At 32.1% G+C, this 19,196-nt stretch overlaps 1 protein-coding gene across 4 annotated transcripts in view; it reads left to right on the top strand.

Moving 5' to 3' along the window:
• LOC127736143 (protein mono-ADP-ribosyltransferase PARP14-like) overlaps positions 1 to 14,039 on the top strand; it is a 61,615-nt gene extending 47,576 nt beyond the window's left edge. For 2 of the 4 annotated variants that reach the window (XM_052246689.1, XM_052246690.1), the window contains 8 exons: positions 1,651 to 1,716; positions 3,966 to 4,145; positions 5,751 to 6,176; positions 7,144 to 7,340; positions 8,592 to 8,994; positions 10,476 to 10,627; positions 11,006 to 11,177; positions 12,968 to 14,039. In XM_052246689.1, the coding sequence (XP_052102649.1) occupies positions 1,651 to 1,716; positions 3,966 to 4,145; positions 5,751 to 6,176; positions 7,144 to 7,340; positions 8,592 to 8,994; positions 10,476 to 10,627; positions 11,006 to 11,177; positions 12,968 to 13,272 (1,901 nt within the window). In that variant the 3' untranslated portion in view covers positions 13,273 to 14,039. Of the gene's footprint in view, positions 1 to 1,650; positions 1,717 to 3,965; positions 4,146 to 5,750; positions 6,177 to 7,143; positions 7,341 to 8,591; positions 8,995 to 10,475; positions 10,628 to 11,005; positions 11,178 to 12,211; positions 12,500 to 12,967 lie in introns of those variants that run through there. The other 2 variants (XM_052246692.1, XM_052246691.1) reach the window with 2 other exon arrangements.
• The last annotated feature ends 5,157 nt before the right edge of the window (positions 14,040 to 19,196 follow it).

Below are 19,196 nucleotides of genomic sequence, written 5' to 3' on the forward strand. Positions count from 1 at the left end.
CTGGGATTGATTTTTGGGGGTAATTGCCCTAAACGTTTAGGAATTTGGGGCCAAAAAGGGGCCAAAAAGGTACCATACCACAAAGGGAAAGCTGGGATTGAGTTTGGGCCAATGGGGTGATGAATCATAAGGGGGTTCAAAAAAATTTGGGGGATTTTTTTTTCTTTTTTTCATACATGTAAACCTCCCGACGGGAGTACAATAATCCCGTTTTCAGGGGTCTCCTCCCGACCTCGCGTTGAAGAGAAAAAAATCCTGTGTATGAAATCTGCCCAACATATCATCTCAGACATCTGGTGTAACTGACATCACCTGAAGTTATATTTTACCTGTAAATTAATTAACATGCATAATTATATGGCTTCACTTGTCAGCTTGGGTGTCAAACATACTGGTAATCAACGATTTTTACCTCAGGCTAACTGCCGTTGTGTAATAAAAACTTTGTGTATTTATTGGGTTACTTCCCCTGATTTATCCTGTTTTAAGTTACTTTCCTTTAAATAATGTAAATTTTTAAAAGAATATAAATAAAATATAAATTGAACAAATAATCATAAAAGGATGGTAATTAAATGATTTTAAATGTCTTAGGACAAATAAAAAAATAATAATTTGAAAATTATTTGAGGGTTCTATACTTTCTTTCAAGGCTTAAATTGAATTCATATAATAACTATGACCCATGTTGTAAATTTAAATGAGTTTCTGATTATTCAAATAAAATCTAACTGCAAATGCAGATAGGTTAACAAATGATCTGATTGCAATGTTTGTCCTATAGAATAAAGATATAAAAGATATGAATTGAAAAATTTAAAGAACATACTAAAAAAAAAGAATCTTAGATTGAACATGTAGAATATTAAGATAAAGAAACTTTATAAGTACAAGGGTACTATAAACATAATACATTCGGATTGAAAGTTGAAGAAAACACACTTTAAAAGACAATTTTTACAGCACACGGTTACATTTACGACAAACTTTATGTCGATTAAAAACCTCCTGATCTGAGTCCTAATCTCCTGACCAAAATTTTCCAATCTCCTGATCTGAGTTTCACAGTCCATCACATGTATGTTTTTTTCTTTAAAATTTTCCATTTTAAATTGGTTATTTCTGATGTATATATAAAAGCAAATAATAACGATATGGTTTGAATAGGTAAATTAAAAAATTTTAAGTTCTTAGACCACTTTCATTCTGTGTGAGAAACCTATGCTGTGTCAAATATTTAATTACAATCCAAATTCAGTGCTGTATCAAGCTTGAATGTTGTGTCCATACTTGCTCCAACTGTTCAGGGTTCGACCTCTGCGGTCGTATCAAGCTGCGCCCCAGCGGAGCATTTTATTTTTTTTTGGGGGGAGCCTATTTTCAATTTTAATTTTAACTCATTGATTGATCATTTAGATTGATTGATTGTTGTGTGTTGAAAGTTAAGTAGTAAATATTTCATACATATTCAGTTCAAAATATTTCGAACTGAGCATTTGAAACAGTTTTTAGGTACTAAAACAGATAATTGCCACAGAGGTAACACAGTAATCAGAATGTTTGCAGTAAATTTATTAACTCGAATTTGTAATATAATCATTCATTGTATGTAAACATTGTTTTTAAATATTATGTCAATGTTTTTGATAGGTGCAGTATCCAAAGCCATTCTAACAGCTGCTGGTTCAGATATACAGAAAGAATTAGTTCAGGAAGGTAATTTTGTGAGAAAAGAACAGAAAGTAAAATCAGTTTGACTTATCCTCATTATGTCACCCATTTAAAAAGGGAAGAAATATTTTTTTACCCAGAATTCCTTATATTCTTCTTCTATTCATACAGTTGTATGCAGTGCAGATCTTTTGATTTAAACTTATTTGGTGTATCACTATTAGATGATGTGTTGCATACCATTTTGACGAAACATGACCTTGGAGATATTGTGTTAAATTACCTTTTTATGTCAGTATTCTCTCTATTACTCATCAAATATGACCTTGTCCTTAAGTCACAAGGTTAAACTATTTTTCGTTTTATATAGGTGTTCAGCCCAGAAGTTTGTTGTATTTTGATATAGACACATGATTCTTGGAATGCTATTGTATAGCCAGAAGTTGATGTGTAGCAAACCATAATTACTAGGCTTAATAAAAACTAAATATAACATGTACAAAACACAAGACAAAACTACATGTACCAGGCGGGCTACATAACTTTTTTTATCTGCCAAAATATACAATATAAATGTATAAAAGGTAAAACAGTGTAAGCAAAACTTTATGTAAAATAAATTAATAAAGAAAGGGAGGGTGAAAATTTTGTAAGTTGAACCATGTACTCAAACAAATTCTAACTCATTAATTTAGTATTAAGGGAACACTAATCACTTATAAATTCAAGGAAAAAAGGTGTAAGGGACATAAATAGAAAAGACATGAAAATTGTGCAGCGTAAATACTTGTTTTTCAATAAAAAGGAAACACTGATTGACTTGAGGCAATTATTTTTTATAAGCCTGTTTACGGGATGTATTATGGTATACCGTTGACTGTCCGTCAGTCCGTCCCTCGTCAACATGTCGGACATTAACTCAAAAAAGCTTTAACCAATATGCATGAAACTTTGGTGAATTGTTTATATCTATTGACGTGAGCTCCCTTTCGTTTTTATAAATTTAGGATTTACCGTTTCCAAGTTTTTGGGTTTTATTCATTAAAAAAGGGGGATTTTCCAGTTTTCCAACAATAACTCAAGAATGCTTTCACCAACTTGCAAGAAATTTTGGTGAATTGTTTATATCTATTGACATAAGCTTCCTTTTGAATTTTTATAAATTTTAGATTTAATGTTTCCGAGTTACAGAGTTTTATTCATAAAAAAGGGTGATTTTCCAGTTTTCGGACAATAACTAAAAAATGCTTTCAGCAGTTCTCATGAAACTTTGGTGAATTGTTTATATCTGTTGATGTAAGCTCCCTTTAGAATTTTATAAATTTTAGATTTTACATTTCTGAGTTATGGGGTTTTATTCATTTAAAAAAGGTGGGATTTTCCAGTTTTTGGACAATAACTCAAAAATGCTTTCAGCAGTTCACATGAAACTTTGGTGAATTGTTTATAGCTATTGATGTAATCTCCCTATTTATTTTCATAAATTTCAAATATGACATTGAGAAGAAATTGAACTTTATTTGTTTATAGTCTGACAACAGATTTACTAAGTATTGGGCAACAGCACAGTGTATTGCACAACAGCAAGAAATCTTTAATTGAATATAAATTCAATTCATATAACCAATTTCAAGTTCTTTGACTACAATTATTCAGAAACCTATAATATGTCAAATATTTAATTACAATCCAAATTCAGACCTGTATCAAGCTTGAATATTGTGTCCATTTTTGCCCCAACTTGTCAGGGTTGGACCTCTGCAGGCGTATCCAGCTGCGCTCAGCGAAACAGTTGATTACATATAGGTGTGCCATTGACGCCTACACTTAGTTATTTTCTTATATTGTTCTCTTATAGTTTGAAACTTTGAATGTAAATGTATCAGGTTGTGGCAGTTGATGCATAACAAATAACCTTCTACCTTGACATAAAGGTCAAACTTTTAATGTTGTTGGAACTGTTCAGGCCAGAATCTTCTTTAAACCTTAATTTTAAAATATGAGTCAAGTGGTTGTACCACCAAAGGACCATGGGTTGCCTACCATTATTCTTATATTTTTCATAGACTTTGGTATGCAATATGTGGAAAATAATCAATTGTTTGGCATGATATTGTGACTGCTCCTTCAATGTTCTACTACTGCCTGTTTGCCTGAAAGTTATAACTTTTAAATTGTCATGCACATTTATACTCTTTATCGCATCTTTCTACGCAACTACAAATCATATTTTTTTTCAACATATGCTGGTATGTAATCTGTTAGCAATGGCTCAAAGTACTTTTTTTTTGCAGCTGAACGTTCTACATCCAAAGGGTTGGTAGTGACCTCTGGTGGCAATATGAACTGTAAATATATTTTCCACATAATTGCTCAGTCCACCTTGTCAGGCTGGGAGGCTGCAGTAAATAAATGTCTCACAGCAGCTGAGAACAGAAAATTGTCAACAATGGCACTTCCTGCTTTAGGAACAGGTAAGAAAATACAACCTATCGAAAAAATTATACAATTTTCTTTTCCAAACATCAATTTACTTTACAGTTTACTCTTGTTGTCTTGAACTCGGTTGACTCGAAATTTTGGATGAGTTGAAGTTTTCCCATGGTCCTGAACTTTGTCCCATATAAATAAATGTATTTCGACTCCTGATGAGTCGAAATTTCAGTTGACTCAAACCAAATTTACTGTCCCAATGTTAACAAAAGCATCCAAATTGCAATATTTATCTCGAACTATAAATACACATATGTCAAAACATGACCATTGAATTGATTTATGACATTCTTTTTCAACGAGTGTTTACTTTATCTTTGATCACCATGATAAATAATTAGTGATACATTTTATGAAAAATTGATTTAAATGTTTTAAAAGCAATTAACCATAATCATACATTAATGAGCTTGGTTGTGCATAAAGTAGGGATTAAGACTTAGTGATTAACCCAAAACTTCATAATCGGCATCTTTCATCTTTTTTAAATTACTGTCTAGGCTAAAATCCACACGAAAAAATTGTAACTGTACACAGAATAGATAAGTGACAAAAAATCATATAATTTTATTATAATGACAAAAGACAATTACATACAGATCCATGGATCTCAGACCAGAATATCGATCCCCTACCCATATTCATCTGGATTTATTTTAGCCTTACCAAGCTAAGCAAGAGTTGTGTCCCTTTTCTGTCAAACTTCCGGTATTCGTTTGAGTTGAACTACGGGTATCTCGAAATATTTCTCTGGTCCAGCTGACTTCGAGATATGAACAATTGTGAAATGATTGTCCTATTTGCATGAACTCAAACCACAAATTCAATGTCACATTAACCTGTAAGATTCACTTAAACAACAAATTTTGGTTTCATAAACCAGTGATATTTACTTAAACCAGGAATGCAAAGAACCAATGGTATTTCCTTACACTTGGAATTCAAAGTCCCATGAGCCAATGTTATTTAAACAAAACATACTACATATAAATACGATTTTAGGTCAACTTTATTTTTTTTTAATAATATATTGCAATATATAGCTAAAACTTAAAAAAGTATTTAATTATAATGAACCCTTGCAATTTTCAAGATTTGAATTAAGAGATGTTGATATGTGGCCACACTAGGTTTTCAGTATATAATGTTAACATACTTTTCCATTTTGTCCATTATGTACTGTTGTAATATCTGTTTTAAATCTTATGCATTGCTCACTGCAGGTTAGGAACCTTTGCAAAAACTCTTTAGGGGGGATCTGTTGATGGCCAGTTGCAAGGAAAAATCTGTCTCTATCCAATATACCCTCATTTTCAAGTAATAGTCAAATTTCTCTGACCTTCAACCCAGACGTTTTCTATTACAGGACCTACATATTGTATATTGTTAATTTGTTCTCGTCCTGAAAATGCATGAAATATTTGCCACTGGATGTTAAGCAAACATCAATCATTCAATTGCTTCTGAAACCACAGACAAATCTATGCAAAACTTTGTAAGATAATGTAAGCAGTATGCTTGGAAAAACTTTCTAAAGTCATAAGTATTAAATATATTGATTTTACAATTGTCGTTCTTTATTCCAGGAATAAAAGCATGTAAACCTGAAGATGTTGCATCAGCAATATTTTCTGCCATTAAGAAATTTTCAACTGAGCATATACAAAAAGTAACACTGGTTGTCTTCCAAAAAGAAATGGCTGCTGATTTTATAACAGAACTGAAGAAAACAGATGGTATGGGAGGGAAAAGGGACCATACAGATACAAGGGACTATGGTCGTAGAGACAGCAGGGGCTATGGACATAGAGGCACCACAGGGAGAAATACTGACCATAGAAGTGGATATAGAGACACAGCACCCAGAGATAATGAGCATAGAGGTGGACATAGAGACACCAGTGGTAGAAATATTGAGCATAGAGGTGGTCACAGAGGTGGTCATAGAGGTGGACATAGAGGCACAACACCCAGAGATAATGAGCATAGAGGCTCAAAGGATGGACATGATGGTAGGTATTTTCAATATAGTAGCTGATTACATTGGCAAATTATAAAATAGGTCAGTTTCGTTTTCCTTATTAGGTTTCTAGAACTGATATATGAAAACAGTAACAAATTATACATCAAAAATGTTTTTCCTTCGTATTTATAGATATGAAAACCACAACAATTTGTATAACAAACACCAAATCTTAGTCTAATAATACACTTATTAAAAAAAAAGGTATATATGTTAAGGCCAACTTTGTACAGTAGAAATGATAGTTAGGGTTTAATCAAGTTATACAACCTCCTCTTATCGACCTTGAAAAAGAAACTAGAGGTCAAATTGAGTAAAGATATACTTCCCCATTTTCGTAGTCTCCGGATGATTAATTTAAGTGCTTTATATATTATGTAGACACCTGTCTGTTGTTGAAGACTAACAAAGAGCTCTTTATGTTGTTTTATTTGTGTTGGTGAGTTGCTGTCTCATTTACATAAATCCTTATACCTCCTTGTCCTTGGTGTGGGAGCCCTATCGTTTGATTAGATTCTGTGTCTCAGCTAAACAATCTACTATTTCAGCAGATTATTTAGGAATTAATTTTCTGCGTAAAGCAGAGGCATTCTTTTCATTGGACACATTTTCTTTCTTTCAGAGCATGAGCTAACATCATAACACATCTTATTTGAAATTAATGGCTATTTTAGGCTGGAATCAGCTTTAGAATTTTGATTGTATAATTTGAAAGTATTCTTGATAAAAATTAAAACAAAAGTTCATTTACAAGTATAGGCAAAGAATATACAAACTATTCATATAAAGTTTTTGTATGTGGTTTGTTAGGAATGCGTTTAGAGATGAAAATAAAAACTAAAAACTTCTTTGATGAATAAAGTTCAAAAATCAAAAAGGACTATGGGACTGGAAAACAGAATTTTTTTTATATAGCATTTTAATTTACTTCTAATTGAAATGTTTTCTTGTTACAGACAAAGACAGACCGCCCTACCGAGACACATCAAAGGATGAAAGTAAACCAGATACAATTAAATTCTATATATGGTCTGATTCTTGGGATAGTATTAAAGCTGTAAAGAGAGATCTAGACAAAGTGGCTGATGCTCAGTGTTACGATAAATCTATTCATGAATATTCAAAAGTTGTCCATAATTTAAAAGATGAAAAGGTAATATGATTAATTACTGACCCTATACATAGCTAGTGAGACTTTAAAATAAGTTATGTTTTGAAACCATAAACAATTCAGTCATACATATTTAAAGTTTTCTATGAATTGTGTAAAAAATATAGTACCGTTAGATTTGGTGATAGTTATGAGTAGTATTTATTTCTCATAAATTTTATCATGTTATTTTCTTCGCTGCATTTGCAAACATCAAAATAATGCAGGTTCCTACAAAATGTTATTTTTCTGTCCAAAAATGAAAGAAATCAAACAATGTGATTGATTGTATTGGATTTTTTGAAGCCAACATTTGGAAGTTAGAGTTATTTTAGTTTAATATGGATAATGAAAAAATATAATATAACTATGACTCCCAAAAACAAACATACCTTACACTAGAAATAAGTACATTTTGTAAGGAGACTTGTATACATGAGAAGGTGTAGTACCACCGTTGATTTTCCCCTATTAGTCTTTGTTAAATTTGCACTTTTCAAAAAATTGTGCAGAATTTATCTTTGTTTCAAATAAAGAAATACTTGGCATGAGTAAAGTTTTATCCTGTCCAGTACTATAGAAAAAATTTCACATAACATTTCATTGCATATAAGAAAATAACCATCACTGGAAGTTAACCAATCAAATTTTCCCCCTTTTTTAACCTGTGTACAAGCTTTAGTAACCATGTAACCTCAAGTTTCCAAAATATTCTATAGAAACCCCAAATAAAAAAATAATGGTGCTTTGAAATACCCAAGATATATGTTTATGACCCAGAAATGATTTACTGCAATGAAATGTAGGATCAATTACCTACAACTGTCAAATTCAACGGAATATTTTTTTTCGACCTATTTTCGTATGCAATCGGATGTGTCGTACTATGATTTGGTGGTATTACACCAGAATGGTTAACTCTGTCACTCTGTGATCTGTATGTACATTTTATACCTTTGATCCAAAAGAGGAGAGAATATTGGTTTACCTCTGTCCCTCTGTACATCCATTTGTATGTACATTTCTGGCAAATTTTTCTCAGAAACTACAAGACATAGCTTCTTATATGGCACCAAACTTCATATGCAATACTGTGTGGTGCTTAAATATGGCACCAAACTTAATCTGCCATTCTGTGTGGCACTTTTTCATTCTTTTTGGAACAGGTTTTTTTAGCTAGGTACATTTATATAAGACATTCATTTAGACATTAAGAATATACTTTGGGGATTGAAAATTTTTATATTTTAATAGATTTTCAGAGATATTGAAAAGCAGCATAAAGTAAAAATAACAGAAAGCAAAGGTGTAGTTAAAGTCCTCGGGTCACAGGCTCAAGTGCACAAGGCTACAGATACCCTTCAGAATCAGCTCAGAAAAGAAGAAACTCGGATGATAGATTACGACAAAGCCAAAGAAGTGTCTAATTATATCCAATGGTATTATAAAGATCAATCAGCTGATAAATTCAAACCTTTCACATTAGAACTGAATTATGTTATAGAAACTGAATTTAAAAAGAAATCACCACAAGTTAGAATAACAGATAATAAAGGAGAAAGATACAAAATTGACTTTCAAAAAATGGAGGAAATTCCTGCTCATAGTCCACATACAAAGATCCCTGTACAGAGAAAATCAAAAGAACAACAAAAAGGTAATGAATTCTATGATGTACTGTGCTGTATGAAATCTAGTAAGAAGTGCAGCAGCAAATATTGAGATTGTAATGAGACATGAGTTTATTATAGGATTAAACGTCTTTTTAAAGGAATTTATTGGTGTATAAACGCGACCAATTCAATCACAAACAAAGAAAAGTCTGAAAGACTTTTATGATATGTTTGTGAGTGACTTGGTCCAGTTTATATACCAATTAGTTCCTTTAAAAAGGCGTTTAATCCTTATAATTCTTTAAATTGGAGACAAGGAATTTATTTTTCCACACTCATAACCTCTTTCACACGTATTATTGTATAATTATGTCATTGAATTAGCCTGGCGCATGAGTATATCTATTTGTTAAAGCAAAAGTATGTACTCCATGAAATTTGCTATCTGATAAAAAATAAACTGCAAAAAATCACAATATCATTCAAATGAATGTTTTGTGTTTATTATTTAATTTAACTATTAACGCGAAGTGAAAATAAATATTTTAAACGTCAAGCCGGATTGTGTTATTATCATCGCCATCTTGTTTACATTGGTTACAAAAAGAAGTTCGGTCAACGTCATCTATCGAAAAATAAACAACGTCAAGAACAACTACCAGAAGTCCTCTCAGCCAATCATATCAACGTATTCCCTAATATGCAAATCATATAAGAAATATATCAGGAAATCAAAAAGTTTAAGCTTACTTTTATTATACTTTGAAATGGTTTTAATTAGTTTTGCTTCTACCTGTTTTTTCTTTGTTTTCAGTCATTTACTCTAGTTGAAAAGTTTAGTTTGTCAAAAGAACTGACATGGGACAAACAAAATTACTGGCCAGCATTGACCTGATATTTCAAAGTGAAGTCCCTTTTTTGAAGAGAATAATAATTGTGCATTCATCCAGATAAATAGATGGAGTACTAAAAAACTGATTTAATCACCAAATTGTTTGACCTTATCAAGTTAACCATAAAGATGGTTGGATTCTTCGGAACGTTATCATTTTGTCTAAAGGCTTCTGATCAAAATAAAAATTGTTCCATCAAATTTTTTATATAACATAACAATAAGTGAGTTATATCCCTTGTATAGCACGAAAAGTTTTAAATTGATGTACATGTATTTGTTGATTTTCATATACTGAACATATTTGACTATAACGAGGTCATTTTCCAATTTGAATTGAATTTTTTAATTTAAAATTTGATACTTAAAAATTTAATAATTTTGGTTCTAAATTGTATCATTTTCTTATTTTCTTTTCTTTTTTGACTGTCCACTTGTATTCAGACACCTTTCAGATGAGGAAATTGTTTATGAAATTTTGTAATTATTTTTGGACAAAATGGAAAAAAAACAATAGAGATTGCAGAATGGTAAGGAACTGAAAAATAAAAGAGAATTTATTTAAAAAGTTTTATTTCTGATGCTGATTGAAATATCATAACCCTAATATTTGTTTGTTGATATAACATGTAGGTTCTGGTGTAAATCTTCCTGCAAACTGGACACATGTAAAGTTAGGTGGCGGACAACTATGTCATGAACAACAGTTACATCCAGGACACGCTGAGTATGATCGGGTCAAAACTGAGTTCCAGAAAACTGGAGGAGGTGGGACGATAGTGAAGGTATGAATTCTTCTTTTATTCTGGTTTGAAACATGATGGTGATTATTTACAATTTTTTGGTTAGCTGGAAAATTGCTGGGGCTACACCTGCAAAATACAGGTCAGTTGACAGGTATGCACTTAATCCAGTTTCGTACAATCTATAGTTAAATTTTAGGGTAAACCTTGCATTTCAAATTTTGAAATTTAAATATCAATTTGATAGTGATATTGAAGTACATATGTATAAGTTGTTTGTATTATAAACGATATAATGCTTAATGCTAATCTATCTCCAGTCTTTTTATTTTCAAAATATTTATTAAATTTTGAATGCTACTGAATGCAGTAATAAAACTTATCTATATATTATATATGTTACATGTACTTTAATTGCAGATTTCCAGGGTACAAAACCCCACCCTTTATCTTCAGTATGCAGCTAAAAAGAAGGAATTATATAGTAAAAATGGTAAAAACCCAGAGCGATGGTTGTGGCATGGTACATCAGCTGATACTGTCGATAAAATTATTACTCTTGGGTTTAACAGAAGTTATTGTGGTAAAAATGGTAGGTATACATTCATGTCCTGCCCCATGCTTAATTATGAAAGATTTTGTTGTTATAATGATACCTGCAAAGCATCTAACAGCAAATTAACAACTTTTATCATACACAATCGAAGGTCTTTATCGGATCATTTTCTCTTTAGCAAAATCTACTTTTTATTCTGGTCAATTATTCTCTTCTTAGTTATATCTTTATAAGACTTACTTCAGTGTCTTTTAATGATAAATTTAACAAAATAGTCTTTAAAATACACAATCATGAAGAATTTTTGCAAATCTTAAAAGTAGTTCAACATTTTAGAAATATAATGAAATTGAGGATGGAAATGGGGAATGTGTCAAAGAGACAACAACCCGACCAAAGAGCAGAAAACAGCCCAAGGCCACCAATGGGTTTTCAACACAGCAAGAAAATCCCGCACCCAAAGGCGGGCTTCAGCTGGCCCCTAAACACAAATGTGTACTAGTTCAGTGAAAATGGACGTCACACTAAATCCATTGTTTCCTTATTCCACTTGTACAAAAAAGCCATACATTAGCATCTCGATATTAAGAGCATCATAAACATCCTCCTCTAACACACCAGTGTATGAAGTTTAAGTAAATTTTGTAGAAATTCAACTGAGTATATACCTGTAATTAGTTGAAATTTGGAAAAGATTTTCAGTCATACACGATTAGATAATGGTTCTACACAATATTATCATTTTAATAGCTTCAGCTATTATAAATTGCATCAAACATATGAAACATATTTAACATGACCCTTCATAAGCAATGCTAAAAGTTTGAAGAGTAAAATAACAATTCACACTACATTCCATATAAAGGGAGATAATTCATGCCATGGCCCAAAAAAAAGGGATACAACTCTGCAAAAGGACACAATCCTGTTTTATAATATTTTACCTATAGACAATCAAATTTAATAGCAATTAACATCAGAAATTCAACTGGCTGTATCTTACCGGGCATGTTAGGAGAATTTAATGCTTGCATTTTTGAGACTACAACTTAATATATTTTCTGTAACAGGTACTGCCTATGGAGCAGGAGTATATTTTGCTGTTAATTCATCCTACTCTATAGGATACTGTACATCTGACACACATGGCATGAAGCACATGTTCTCCACACAGGTGTTAACAGGGGATGCATGTCCTGGTAGTGGAGGAATGACAGTATTGCCACAAAAACCAGGAAAATCTCTATTGACATATGATTCAGCTTCAGATAATCCATCAAATCCTGTTATGTTTATTATATTTCATGATAGCCAGGCTTACCCTACATATCATGTTTTCTTTAAATGAATATTGAATATTGTTGTATTCTTAATATGAAATTGATAAATGAGCCGCACTTGCATTGTGTATTATAAAAGCTTAAGCATGCTTAAATATTTACTTAAGAAAGTTAAATATCACTTGATTTTATTGAATGTGATTTGCTTTAATCTCACATTAAAATGTTATTGTCATGTCAAGTGTGTATGCCCTTTGGGGCCCTTAACTGGTATAAGATATTCTTCTTTTTCTACTTCTCTTCTCTTTACATATGGAATACGTTGTAATTAAATGTCTTAAAATTCTCAGTAAGTAAAAGAGTAGCCAGTGACATTATAAATCTGCATTGACTTCAGCCCCATAGACAAGCCTTTTATATCTAGTTGATGAAACAGTGCCATAGTTCACTTGCTTGATGTTATATTATTATGTCTTCTTTTTAAAACATGGTAAAAAGTACAACCTTGGTATTATTCATCTTTGTGTCACATTTTCTTGCCAACAGGAACATCATTTGGAGAAGGAGTATACTTTGCCCCTGATGCCAAACATTCCTGTTGTTATTGCAGAGCAGACAGTCATGGAAACAAGCATATGTTTTCTGTACAAGTTTTGACTGGAAAAATGTGTCAAGGACATCAAGGATTGAAAGTGCTGCCTCCTATTCCTGGCAAAGGTCTCGTGACCTATGACTCAGCAGCTGATGATCTGTCAAATCCGACAGAATTAGTTATATTTCATGATAGTCAAGCATATCCTGCATATCATGTCTGCTTCAAATCAAAGTCTGTGTTGGATTTATTTTCTTAAAAAAAACAACACATAATACATATACTATTTAAATGTACCCTATGGTAGGAAGGAAATGATCGAGACAATAGTTTTCATTTTCTTGTTTGACCTTTGTCCCCAAGCATCAGTGATTTTCAGGAATATGTAATTTTTTTTATGCTGATATTCCAGTTTGCAATAAATGAAACTTAACAACTTTCTAATATGACTACATCAGCACCAGTCATACACAAAATGTGGTGAAAGGATGCAACAACGAACTTATTTTGATAATGTTTGCGTTTTACACATTACAAACTTTTTCAAATGCCATTTGAATTCCTGAAATCTCAATAATTAAATCTCATGTGTTTGTCCATTGTTAATCAATCGCATAATAAGTAAACACACACAAGTTTCTGAATTCACAGTCATTTTATTTTTTATGCCCACGCGACAAAATGTTGAGGACCACATTAATTTACCCCTGTCCGTCGTTCAGGATATAGATACATGGTTTGTCCTGCTATCTCCTCCTATAGTTTTTGAGCATCAGCTTTAATATTTTGTAGGATATTTCTACACATAATAGAGGTGACTGCATGTCCACATTCAAAAATTATCATAATGCCAGATATTTGGACATAGTCATTTTTTGGTACTAGCTGCAGAAAGATTCTATTTTTTGTTATTATACCCATGCTTTAAAAAAGTGTGATGCGTTTTCAGATTCATTACTCAACAACTTCCTGTACTGAACACTTACATATTTTTACACTATTAAAATTATCCACTTGCGGCGGGGGTATCATCAGTGAGCAGTAACTTGCAGTTTCACTTGTTTTATCATGTTTATAACTTATAAGTTGTTAATAACATTATTTTTGTATAACATTATGTTTTTCACTATGTGCCATTATGACTTATTTATATCATTATGTTTTTTAATATGTGTAACCATTATAACTTATTTATAACAGTATTTTTTTACTGGATGTGATACCACCAAAGGTAGATTTAATGGTTGTAAACTTTGTTTGCTATTAAATAGATTAGCTAACAGTAAGTATAGATTATTACATGGCATTTTTCATATCAGACCCTTTATCGGCCCTAGGTCATGATATCAGCCCAAGAGCCACAGGCTCGAGGGCTGATATCATGAACGAGGGCCGATAAAGGGTCTGATATGATAAATGACATGTAATTATCTTTTTATCATATACTTCAACAGAAGAAATACAGACAAGAACTATTAATTAAAATTTTGTCTTTCCATGAATTTTTAGATAATAATTTACAGACAACCAAATACAAATGCCTTAACTTTTATTGTTTTTATTGATATTACAAGCATTTTATTTATCTTGTCACAACAATTAACATGTTCTTAGTTTGAAATTTGCTCCTCAACTATTTTGTGGAAAGTCTTAAATCACTTGCGGTTTTCCGCACTGTGTTGTCGTTTTCGAACAAATTTCCGGAAATGCACGACGTTGCATGTGATAAACGTCACGGAAATTAACGGAAAGGCATGTGATAACATTCCGGAAGCAGTCAATAAAGCTTCCTTTATCAGCCCGCTGAGGAAATTCTTAGGAATCGGATAAATAAACCTAGTAATCCTTTCATAGCCTTTTAATATTTTTAAATGTTATTGAACTGTAAAATTTTAGTAATATTTTATACAAGTATATGATAAATGGTTATATAAAGTAGTGAATCAGAGATCAGTGCCAGCAAATTTTGTCCTTCATTGTAACAATACTTTGTAAATATTGATTGAAATTTAATATGGTTAAGGACATCCAAAATACTGTGATTGAATTAATGAAAGAATTAATGACATTATACTAGTTTATAAAAGTTTTCAAGTCAGAATCAACATTTAAGCAATTAAAAAATAATTTTTACTGTTTCATCAACTGACTTCTTTTTTATATCCAAGATTAGGATTGAAGGTAAATTTCAGCAAGTAAAAGTCCTAGTTTATATTTTTTTCAATTAAATATGTTTGTTGATGAGTTTTTCTTCAGAGTTGCTCTCTTTAAATTCCTTTCAGATCAAAAAGTAATTTTGTAATTTGACTGATATACACAGTATCATACATAAAGTGTATGTCTATCATTGGCCGTGTTCTAACTCATGATTTATGCATAAGGAAGAAACTTGATTATACCTAAGAATTTCTGTGTATTTGTAGCAAGTATGCTAAATTATATTTCAGCTCTATATTGAAATCACCCCCTCTGTCCGTCAATTTGTCTCTTCATCCTTTTGTTCATCCAACAAATAATGTTGTCACACTTTTTTCTAGAACTTATGAACACAATAACTTAATATTTGGTTAGCAGGTTAACAGTGATGAGTTGTAATGTGTGAATGCCTTTCAGGTCTGTCAGACACCTACTTCCTGTTTGAATACTTTGTCAATATGTTGAATAAAATCAATTATTTCCGCTACAGATTTCTTAGGAATAACTGAATAGATCAAACGAATGACTTCATATTTGGTTAGCAGCTTAACAGTGAAGACTTATTAAGTGAGATGGGGTATGCTTAGTACAACAACACTTTCAAGTTCTTGTTGTTTTTGAAATTGACTCCTGAACCCAATCCTAAATGGCCATTGTTGGTATGAATTTTTTTTTCTAAAAGGGGTGGGTGGTTTTCCAGAAAAACCACCACACCAATAATTTTTTTTTACAGACTTATTTTGTAAAATATGTTCTAGATCCATCAACAGAAAGAAAGTGTCTATGAAGATGCCTAGATAACCTTTTCTTGTAAAGTCCACTGAATTTCATATTAACAAAAAAGAAATTTAATGTGAAATCAGTTATAGTTGTTATAATTTATTGAGTTTACTATCATGCTATTTATATAATAACGCCTGTGATAGTTATTGTAATAAAAATTGAAATCCAATGTTTCTGTCTTCATCAATATTCCTCAGTTGTTGTACCATACTTCATTAAGGAACGACACACACTGGTTCTGACAGGATTGAACAAATAGATAGTTTTGTTTTTGTAAAAATAGCTTATACATTGTATTATGCTGTTTCCAAAATTATAATTATAAGTAATTTTATTTTGTTTACCTAAAGGTTGTTCAAAATTTAGTAGAAAACTAAATCTTATGTATACAAAATGAAAACTTAAGGACAGTTTGGTTGATCATTGCTAGTTTTAACATCCAGTGGCAAATATTTCATGCATAACCAGAACATGAATTAGTTACCAATTAATACAAAAGGTAGGCTTGGCAATGAAGGCAAACCAGGATTAAAAGGCAGAAAATTAGGACTGCCGATGAAAAATGAGGTCAGAAATTTTGTCCTACAACATTTAACGATAAAATAGAAAAATAAGATGTGGTATGAATGCCAATGAGATAACTTTCCACAAGAGACCAAATGACATAAAAGTTAACAACTATAGGTCAATACCGTCATTGTGCAGCCTTCAACAATAAGCAAAATCCATACCGCAGAGCAGGCTATAAAAGGCCAATTTGACAAGTGTAAAATAATTCTAAGAAGATTTCTTATGATCTGATTTATGTAAAAAAACAATATAATACAATATACAGAAACCAACAACAACCACTGAACTACAGCCTCCTGACTTGGGACAGGCACATAAAGACATGAACCAACGACAACCACTGAACTACAGGTTCCTGACTTGGGGACAGGAACATAAAGAATGTGGTGGGTTAAACATGTTTGCTGGCACCCAACCATCCCCTAACCTGGGACAATGGTGTAACAGCAAAATATAAGAACAAACTAATAAAATTGGTTGAAAAAGGCTCGACTCATCAGATCGACACAAAGCACACACGTAAAAACTAATTAAAGGACTTGAGACAAAAAGTAGCAATCTGAGAGTACTTGTAGTTACTGAAAGCTAGTTCAAAGCCTATAACAACTAATAAAAAAAATCTACAAGACTAAAATATCAATCGGTACACATTCAATGAATGTGAACATATAATATCTGAAGATAGCAAGTGATAAATTCTTTCAAAAGAATAAAACAAAAATGGGATTACTTGATGCATTGTCTTTTCTGCATAACATTTATTCCAATTTTTCTGTGTTGCAAATGACAGATAAACAATATTTGATATGAGGATTTGTGAAGAATGTTACTGACATATGTCATATGGCCTAGATATGTGGATTTGTGAAGAATGTTACTGAAACATGTCATATGGCCTAGATATGTGGATTTGTGAAGACGGCGTCACTGACACGTCGTATGGCCTAGATATGTGGATTTGTAAATGTTACTGACACGTCATATGGCCTAGATATGTGGATTTGTGAAGAAGGCGTAACTGACACGTCATAGGGCCTAGATATGTGGATTTGTGAAGGTGTAACTGACACATGTCATATGGCCTAGATATGTGGATTTGTGAAGGTGTAACTGACACATGTCATATGGCCTAGATATGTGGATTTGTGAAGAATGTGGAACTGACATATGTCATATGACCTAGTTCTGATTTTCATGATCGAGTGGGTAGGTTTTTGTTTTTGAATTAGTATGACTAAAAGGAGATGAGTGGTTGATAGTTAGGGCAGCAACTTAACAACATGAAAAATAACCTGTAGATGTCAACAAAAGAGAAAACCTTAAATCTTCATTGGTCACTCAAACTGTAATATTACCTGTCCATCACATTATTCTGTCTCTTATACAGCAACTGTGAATCAATCCAAGTACAATCAAACCAGCAAGATCACATTCTTAAGTTGAGTATTACATTGCCATACAGTAAAAGAACTTTGATGAAAGTGAAAAAGACTTCCAAAACACAAGTATATGTACCAACAATGTCATAATTTGTAGAAGACTTTGTATGTTTTTACTTGTCATTAGCTATGCAACAGGTACCACTAATAAAGCAGGACCTAATTACTCTTCCAAAGCACATTAGATCACCAACTGGTTTCTGTTGGGGTTCTTGTTTATCAATCTTAAGTTTTCTGTGTAGTGTTATATTGACTATTTTTCATCTTTTTATGTTCCTTGTGAAACAAAAATTGGGAGCATATAGTCAATACATTCTCTGCCTGTCTTAGTGTCTTGAACAAATGCTCTAATATTGAGATCTTGGGTTTCCCATGCTTAATTCAAGTCATCTTATACCGATTGAAGATGTAAGTGAAGGGAAGTATCCTATTGGTTGTAGGGACAATAGGTCAAAGTTCCAAGTTGAAGTACGTCCATTATCACTGAACTAGTATACATATTTGTTTAGGGGCCAGCTGAAGGACACCTACGGGTTCGGGGGTTTCTCGCTGCATTTAAGACCCATTGGTGGCCTTCGGCTGTTGTCTGCTCTATGGTCGGGTTGTTGTCTCTTTGACACATTCCCCATTTTCATTCTCAATTTTATTGTACTTAAAATAAACAAATTTGTAAACATAGACTTTCCAGATGAAATTTTGAGTTTCTTTTCCTCAATTGGGTTAAAACTTATACTGACCATTGATTTTATGTTGAAAGTCTTTAAAGATAAAGGTTTTACTACAAGTATCACATAACCTTAACGTTTTTAAATATCCATGACAATGAGGTCAAGGTCAGATAAATCCTGTCAAACAGACATGTATACACCTTACAATTATTCCATACACTAGTATAATTGACCTACTGTTTATCGTAATTGAAAAATAGACAAAAACACAAAAATTTGATATTGACCAATGAACCATGAAATTGAGGTCCAAGTCAGATTATGCCTGCCAGACAGTCATGTACATCTTGCAATCATTCCATAAACCAAATATAGTTGACCAACTGCTTATAGTATTTGAAAAACAGACAAAGACACAAAAACTTAAAATTGACCAATGAACCATGAAAATGAGGTCAAGGTTGGATGTTACCTGCCAGACAATCATGGGCACCTTACAATCATTCCATACACCAAATATGTTTGAC

Source organism: Mytilus californianus, unplaced genomic scaffold (assembly GCF_021869535.1).
Source record: "Mytilus californianus isolate M0D057914Y unplaced genomic scaffold, xbMytCali1.0.p SCAF_3, whole genome shotgun sequence".
In the NCBI taxonomy this organism is placed as follows: domain Eukaryota; kingdom Metazoa; phylum Mollusca; class Bivalvia; order Mytilida; family Mytilidae; genus Mytilus; species Mytilus californianus.